Below are 9,095 nucleotides of genomic sequence, written 5' to 3'. Positions count from 1 at the left end.
ACCGAATGAATTGTCGCTCGTCGTCACCTACTGACGCAACCCGCAGAAAGGGTCACTGAATGAATCTTTATGTAACCGATTCAAAAGATTCGAGTCTTTGAGATCTGCAGTTTCACTGAGGCGGTGACTTGAAAGGTTCTTTGCAGAGCTTCAGCTCGTCCTGAGGGGGCGCGCGGCTCGCCCACAGTTTAACATGAGGAGATGAGAGAAGCCCCAGTTCATTCACTGTTAGAGCCTTTCCACGCTGAAGTTTGAACCAAACCTCTTTTACGTGAGGACACAGAGTATGGACGGTGCATAAGAATGGACTATTTTGGATAAACGTGGATTCTTTGCACCACGATTTTGTACATTTGGATTCGTTTTTTTTTCTTCTTCTGTATAATTCTGATGCGGTTATAGGGATGAAGGATCGCTTCATTCATGTTTTCTTAGTGTGTGTATGTGTGTGTGTGAGAGAGAAATGATCTTGCACACTGATTTGCGGGTTTGGTTTTTTTAATTAAATGGATTAGCAGCGTTAAGAACTTATTGTTAGGAGATTTCATTGAGTCGGGTTTCGGTTTTTGGTCTCTGACGTGTGAAGAGTTTATGCTTTGAGAGATTTGTCTGTGGAAAGGTATGTTCTCTGGCTTCACGCCGGTTGGAGCATCTTTGCGGCTCCGGTCGGGACGGTTTCGCCTGCGCTGGGACACATTTGGACCACAGAGGAGATGAGACCCGAGCTGATACACTTTCTCTTCTGCTGCTTCTCCCTGCTTTCAGCAGCCGCTGAGGTAAGATCAACATCTGAACACGTTTGCATTGAGGATAGAAGAAGAACACGATGGCTGTTAGTGAAGAGAGAGATTCCTTTATAAATAGAAAGAGGGAGTGTTCATGTGGCCTAGCTGTCACTACGCAGTTCTCCATTATAACTTTAATGGTTATTAAAACCAGAAAATCGTGTTTCGCGTAATTGTATTAGAGAATGCCCAATATGATGGACGTTCTAAAATCTATTTTTAATCCCTTGTTTTTTATATGTATATGTATTTAATATATTTTTCGAACACACAAGTGGCACATTTTTAATAACGTAGCTAATATCTGCACTCATGTTACATGTCTACATAGGGTAGCCTATGTCAAGTGGTGCAACCATCAAGTTAATTGGTCTTTCAACAAACATGTGCACTTAATTATACACTTCAAAATGTTTTTTTTTTTTTGCATTTATACATTTTTGAGTTATGAACATTAAAAATGTAGAGGGTTTGATTCACAAAATCTGTATTTTCACATAAAGATTCATATAAATCTAATGCCTGATATTATAGTTATAGAGTCTAAATTGGACTTGCATGCTGGTATGACACACTGACTTCAGATATTAATGTTAAAAAGTTATATAAAGTCAAAAAGCAATATTTTAAAACAGTGTTTATTGATGTTTAAAATAAAATATTGTGAAACATTATGACAAGTTTCAACAAGCATAAGTAGTTTTAGTAACTACTCTTTTTTTTTTTTACAGGAAGCCCCAATTCCACAAGAGCTGATTGAGAGACTGTCTAACAGCGAGATCCGCAGCATCAGCGACCTCCAGAGGATCCTGGAGATTGACTTCGTAGGTAAAGTCTCACTGTTTTTCTTATTATTTGATAAGATGAGTGAGTTCTAAATCCTAAACCTAGAAGGCAATGGCAGCTAATGGTGATCCAAATCAGTGAAATGAATCTTTCGAATCTGTTCAAAAGGATGATTATGATCAGTGATTTGTTTAGTGGCTCTTCTCCAGGTTACATCTTAATGTAGTAGTTGGCGACAAGTTTGTGTTGTGAGTGATTCATTGAACAATTCACTTCATTAAAACACACAGAGTCCTACATGCTAATCAGTTGCTGAACAAGTTGCTAATTAAGGAATACAACTACCACAAGACACAAGTTTCGCTCACCCCTGTCAAGTCGCCAAAGCGTTTAGGCGCAATTTTAGGAGAACAAGAGTCTGGGAAATATCCATTCAGAGGAGGCTCACTTAATCTTTCACTGCTTTCAAAAGTTCATGGACCCTGGCATTTAATCGAGTTTAAACCAAAAGCCTCAGAACCTGTTGCCTAGAAACTGCAGTGCCATTCCTGCACTTGTGGCGCAACATGAGTATTTGAACTTAGTAAACAATGTCATGTTTTGGCGGGACCAGCATTCTGAACTCAAATACGTCAATGTCAACATCATTGTAAGACTATAAAAATGGGGATATAAAGCATTTACTGAACGCTAATTCATTTAGACGCTTTAAAATTCAAAGTTTAAAAAAAAAATGACTTGACTTTGACTTGTATTGATGGAATGTTCAATATTCGAAATCTAACTGACAATGATGATTTTATTACAAAATTTGCATACAGCATTGTTATTGGTCTTATTTTTCTTGCATGTCGTTCGTCATCTCCAGCCGACTTTACGCTGGAAAGATGCACAACTATATACACAAAACGACATATTTTCTAAATCGTTAAGTAGTTCAAACAATAAAATATGTTGTTTTGTGCACCCCACGAATAATTTTTTAAGGAAGCCCATTAAGATTTGGCTGGTTTGGGTTTCAGTTTACTTGAGCCTGATTGCATATTGAATTTACAGACCTAACCGAAAGGGTTCAAATCTTCCCATTGCTCCAAATATAAACTTCCAGCGCATCTAATGAGGAAATGCTGCAGCCATAATGATATGAGTCTCAAATTCAATTTGGCCCATAAGCGCTGTAATTGAAATGCAAACAGCTGCGTCTGTGTGGCTGGTGCCTGAGGGAGGTCAAGCGACTCTCTCCATTATACTGTTGTCATGCCGCCTTTATGAGTTGAGTGTGGCTGAATGCCAGCGCTGCTGTAATGTATTATTCATGTTGAATTCCTGAGTTTGTGTGCGTCTCTGCGTCTGTGTGTTTAGGAGAGAAAAGAGGCTGAAGCTCAAGTAGTGTTTGCGTTTGTGAGGTCTGTTGCTTAACTAACGACTGTGTGAAAAGCTGAGCGGTTCGGGCGGCCACGGTGATCAAGTCTGAATTAAAACCACCCTCCTCCTCCATTGGGCTGGTTTCCGGGGGCAACAACAGGGGCATCTGTGTCCCCCGTCGTCCCGTTGAATGGCTCTGTGGAACAGCATGATTAAATACTGCACTTTGGGCAGACTAACTAACCCGATGTCCTTAAAGTGTATTCAGTGACACAATCCTTTCCGAACATCTTATTGTTGAGTCTAGGTTTTTTCTGTGTGTCCTCCAGCGGGGCATATATTTGCTTTGTGATCTGTGTGTAAAGGAGGAAGTTTTTTTACGAATGAAGTGTTCCTGGCATGTTGGCAGACACCTTTATTCTTTACTTGCAGTAGTAATCAGAACGGGTTTTCTAGAATTTTTTTTTATTTACATTTTTTCAATAAGGCTGTTGGTACGGAGCCCCGCACATGACATGCAAGAAAAAATAAATAAATTGTGTGCACAATTTACTAATTCATTCACTCAATGTACTAAAACGTGCACACGATTACTATTGTATTCACTCGATTTGCTAAACCGTGTACATTGAGGGAACGAATTAGTAAATCATGCACACAATTTATAAATCGAGGGAAACGCAATAGTAAATTGAGGTAACGCAATAGTAATCAACGTTTAGTACATTGAGGGAATGAATTAGTAAATCATGCACAAAATTTATAAATCGAGGGAAACGCAATAGTAAATTGAGGTAACGCAATAGTAATCAACGTTTAGTACATTGAGGGAATGAATTAGTAAATCATGCACAAAATTTATAAATCGAGGGAAACGCAATAGTAAATTGAGGTAACGCAATAGTAATCAACGTTTAGTACATTGAGGGAACGAATTAGTAAATCATGCACACAATTTCTAATCGAGGGAAACGCAATAGTAAATTGAGGTAACGCAATAGTAATCAACGTTTTAGTACATTGAGGGAATGAATTAGTAAATCATGCACAAAATTTATAAATTGATGGAAATGCAATAGTAAATCGAGGTAACGCAATAGTAATCAATGTTTTAGTACATTGAGGGAATGAATTAGTAAATCGTGCACACGATTTAGCCTACTATTTTTTTATTGCATGCCATGTGCGGGGCACCGTACTGGTTGAGGCGGCATTTCGCAAAATGTTCAAGGGCTTTCTTTCTTGACAATAGTGAGGGAGGGATTGTGGGTTGGATGTCAGCTTGTTCCAAAATATGTTGCATTGTTGACTTTTGTGCTTCATTGTTTCGGTGCAGAGAATGAGGTGCTGGAGGACGTTAAACAAGGCCACTATAAGGAGCAATTGTATGATAGCAGACACCTCAAGAACTCACACTCCAGACGCAAGAGAAGCATTGGTAAAAAAAAAAAACACACACACATACAATTATTCACATACACTTTGCAGAACCCCTGTGATTGTTCTGTGTGTTTATGGGTTTGTTGTGTGTTTAGAGGAGGCAGTACCCGCCGTCTGTAAGACTCGCACTGTGATCTACGAGATCCCACGCAGTCAGGTCGATCCCACGGCCGCCAACTTCCTGATCTGGCCTCCATGTGTGGAGGTGAGACGATGCTCAGGCTGCTGCAACACCAGCAACATGCGCTGCCATCCATCCAAAAAGCACCACAGGACCGTGAAGGTGAGAGCATGTTGTGTATGTTGCATATATGGTGTTATTAAAAGCTGTTTTAAATGTTGACATTATTATTAATAATAATGTATTTAAATAATCTTAATAATTATCCTATTTAAAAAAAAAACATGCATATAAAATCTAAAATACATACATAGCATTTATATATCATTAATATAAAATATTATTATTAAAAAATATAAATATTACCATTACTAAAGAAATCGTAAATACAGATATTTATCATTTATATTTTAAATATTACAGTTATAAATAATATTTAAATATGAAATTATTATAAAAGTAAACTTTCATATTTATATGGTTTTTAATTCAGTTACATTTATTTTAAAATTACAATTTTTAAATATTTTAAATATTTTTTTCATTTTTTATATTCTATTTTTTATATGTAAATTAAAATGTTATACATTTATATACATAATTTAAAATATAAAAATTAAATTAAATTACTATTATTATTATTATTATAAAATAAAATAAAAAAGCACTGCTTTTTTAATACATTGAAATTATTATTTAATTATAATACTTTTCTCATTATTTTATATATATATATATAATATATATAAAATAATATATATATATATATATATATATATATATATATATATATATATATATATATATATATATATATATAAAATATTATAACACCAACAGTGTAACTAAATCTCCATGCACACCGAGTTTGCCACTTGTCAAGATCATTTTCAGCATGTAAATCTTTTCACGTTTTCAAATTCAAATGTAACAAGAGAGAGGCGTAGGACGTGCCAAAAGGAGGACAATGTCAATAAGAATTTCAGGGCCGCCAAACACACTCAAAGAGTTTCAGGCCAGACTTCCGTGGCTAGTTAACGAATAGCCCTAACCTTGAGTTAACCGCTGCAAATATCTGTCTGTAACACTGCGGCTGTGGGGTGTGTTCTATTGCGTTTATCTCGCCAGCTATGTGTGTGAGTGTTCAGACCTGAATAAAGTATTGTATAAATGGGCCTGCAGGGCAGCTGAGTTGGCAGGGAGGGAAGGAGTCTGTCAGTATGATCTGTGTGTTTGGAAAGAGAGGAAACCGAAGTCACATTTACCTCTCGCCTTATCTCACCTCTGGAACAGCAGAGGAAAAATACACTGTTGATAAGCTTATGAGTGTGTGTGTGTGTTGCTCTTTCTCTCTCTCAGGTGGCCAAGGTGGAGTACGTACGCAGGAGGCCGAAGCTCCGGGAGGTGCAGGTGCAGCTGGAGGATCATCTCGAGTGCGTCTGCACGTCCAAACATCACTCAGAGTCCCGCATACACACGGGTACACATAAACTGCTTTTGAATCATTTGCTTTCCCACACCTTGTTTTAGTTTTCCCTCTCCACTCTTTTTTCCTGCCCCGTCGTTTCCCTCCATTCCTCCGCTCAAAAGCCAGCCCAGTTCAAGAGCTAAAAAGAGAAGAGGAAATGGAAAATGAGATAAACTGCCTAAAAGCGGCGGTCAAGATTTACAGACTCTATATTTAGACTACTGGACAGCAAGATGAAAGCCAAGTGGACTTAATGGGTCAAAGTTCGGGAGAAGGGATATCATGGTGCATTAATATTTGACTGTTCTTGATCCTAAAAATGTAGTCATTTTAAGAATTACTAGAACTACTTAAGACAAATTAACGACAAAGAAACAGACTACAATCAATAAAATAATATCCATTTTTTGGCCATCCGTTTCCATCCGTTGGCCATTTGCCCCATAGACTTCCACTGTACACAGCTTTTTTTGTCAGTTCGGCAGGTGTGCTGTCAAAGCCTAACAAGGTCTTTTCTTCACAGCAGATATAAGGTGAGCGGGGCACTGGATAAAAGAAAGCAGAGGAGGGCCATTGCATCCAATCAGATAACTCAGACTGCACGACAGCCATTGAGTGATATCATCTGAAAAGACGAGGCGGATGTGAACTGTTCAACCCTGAGTGAATCAGAACAGCCTTTTTGGATCACTTTGGACTTTTGATGCACCTTTAGAAGTCACCCGCAGAAAGAGACTTTGGTTTTGGATGAAAACCCAGGGGATCGAAGCACAGCAAACTAGGGACTGCAAGGACAGAGACTCGCAAAAGACGAACTTTGAGTCGCAGATGTTCAAATTCTGATTCCACAAACTTTTAAAGGAGCATCTATCACGACTTTATTTGTGTATCAAGATTTATTTTCTCCAGCAGATATCTGTATCATCTTATTTTTGTAACTGCCAGTTTTCTATCAACACTGATCTTCTCTTGTATATGACGTAGAATGAACGAGTACAACAAAACACAATCTGCAGTAACTAATACTAATAAAGTGAATACATTTTATTGTGTTTGTTTGACAGATGGCTGTCCCAAAGATCAGTATGTTTATGTGCATTCATTACACTGTGTTCTAACCAAGAGCATTGTGATAAACCTTATCTCTTCCATTTCTCTTCCTAACCAACTGCAAATACAGCAAGCGATAAGAGACGAGATGTTTTTTTATATTCTACTTTGAATATATGCTCAGATTAACTAATTAAGGAGTTGACTGCAACCACAATGTCCTATTAGTTATTTTGGGAGGGAGCTCTGGATGGTGATGATTAACTAAGCTAATTGATCAAACATGGTTATAATTCTGTTTTGACATCTCGTCACATCGCCCGTTTAGGACATGGTAGGTATGAACTTCTCTGTAAGATTTTAAGGCATAAAAAAAATTCTTATTTCTTATTCATGCAGCACACTTTCTCTAATAAGATGATTGAAATTATTCAGGTTTTAGCATATCCAAAGCAAACATCACTCACACAAACACACACACACACATTATATCCAAACCACAGTGATCTCTTTAGACCAAAATGTGCACTAAACATCCATGTCCATGTCACCCAATCCATGTCTGTCTGCTCCAGAAAATTTGATGGGGTTCCTTAAATTGGCCGGGACATTGTTTCAAAATGAGAGCTAAATGTAGTTGCCAGTTACTAGCATTCACTCACAAAACTGTTGTAGACAGTGGTTAGCTGAGAGACAAAGTAAGAATAACCTCATGATGATTCAATGTCTTGTTACATAACATATTTCTCTCAAATGCTGTTATGTTGGTTTGAGAACTTAAACACACTTTCTTTGATTGAAACCACCAGATTGGGACTGTTTGATGTTACAATAGGACAAATGTGAGTCATCCGTGTGACTTTGTTGTGATAGTGACTTCTATGTAAGTGTTATGTGATGAGAATGTGTGGGTGTGATTCATAGTATCTATACCAACACACCCGCACTGCTTCAAACCCTAGTGAGTTGCCTAACATGTGCACTTCTGGCATGAAGTCTGTTCCAAAAAGACAGTAATGAATAAAACTATTCATTGTTTAAATGCTGATGAATTAAAAACTATTTTAGCCGATTTGCATGTGCTGTGCAATTAGCATCTTAGGAACATGCTAATGTTAAGGTCCATTTCCTGTGGGATTCTTGTAAGGAGCTCTATTTGTGTATTTTTATGCTGATTATTACATCATTAACAACACGCTAACATTAGGTTCTGCTGAAATTCATTTTGATTTGTCTTCCATGTGTTTCTTGTAAGGAGCACAAGTTGTTCTGCATACATTTGAAAAAGCGAGGCAGTTCACAAAGTTTTGAAACTAAAGCTATAGTCTGAGCTCATTTAGCCTCCAAACGAATGAAAGTGAGATAGAAACGGAAAAGAGAGATCTGTTTCACGTAATTTGCGTAGAAGTACAGAAGCTTAATTCAGCGGTTAAAATTCTGTCATGTGTGAAAATCAGGTTGATTGCGGTTAATAGTATAAATTACAGAATGGCCTTTTCTAGACTGTCAGATGGATTTGGGTTTCTGACCTCAGATGGAAGGAAACAAAGGAAAGGATACAGGGAATTTGTTTCTCAGACTCACATTTCAACCTATTTTGCTTTCTTTCATTCTCATTTTCCCTCTCTCTTCTGAAAACCTTTTTTGCGAGTACAATAAACAACCACTTCATTTGTTTTATCCTTACCTCAGCAACTGGCATCTTTTGATATCGTAGAGAAAGTTTTTCCTCCAGGGTAGAATTGAATATAGTCTCTATAACACAACGTTATTGTTCTTAAAGAAAATGGCCTTTGTTTCAAAAAGTGTTGATCTGATATGAAAGATACAGTGCTGTGAATCCAGGCCTCCAGGCAGGTATGTCCATTTCCTGTTTTAAGCTATCCCACCTGGCGGCTTCCTGACTAAAGGGCTACAAGTAATCTCACATCTTTTGTCACAACATACCTGAAATTGGTTCAACAGAGTATTCTAGGGTTACTGCAGTCATACTAAGGCAAGAAGCTTGTTAAATGATCTAAACCAACAACATGTATGTTAGACCCTATACCATCTAAGCTCCTAAAAGAGGTGCTTCCAG

General features: G+C 37.5%; 1 protein-coding gene across 2 annotated transcripts; it reads left to right on the top strand.

The window, feature by feature from the left end:
• Nucleotides 1–228: 228 nt before the first annotated feature.
• Nucleotides 229–7,012, top strand: LOC132131608 (platelet-derived growth factor subunit A). 2 transcript variants are annotated; one of them, XM_059543671.1, is made up of 6 exons: nucleotides 229–776; nucleotides 1,517–1,613; nucleotides 4,273–4,374; nucleotides 4,472–4,659; nucleotides 5,857–5,977; nucleotides 6,492–7,012. In XM_059543671.1, the coding sequence occupies exons 1-6, from the start codon at nucleotides 714–716 to the stop codon at nucleotides 6,500–6,502; spliced, it is 582 nt and encodes a 193-aa protein (XP_059399654.1). In that variant the 5' UTR covers nucleotides 229–713; the 3' UTR covers nucleotides 6,503–7,012. The 2 variants fall into 2 exon arrangements, with proteins under 2 accessions (XP_059399654.1, XP_059399653.1); XM_059543670.1 differs by having other exon boundaries at nucleotides 233–776; nucleotides 6,489–7,012.
• Nucleotides 7,013–9,095: the final 2,083 nt, after the last annotated feature.

This window comes from Carassius carassius, chromosome 48 (genome assembly GCF_963082965.1).
Source record: "Carassius carassius chromosome 48, fCarCar2.1, whole genome shotgun sequence".
Classification (NCBI taxonomy): domain Eukaryota; kingdom Metazoa; phylum Chordata; class Actinopteri; order Cypriniformes; family Cyprinidae; genus Carassius; species Carassius carassius.
The sequence above is the reverse complement of the archived record's forward strand: the minus strand, read 5'-3'. Positions and strand labels throughout refer to the sequence as shown.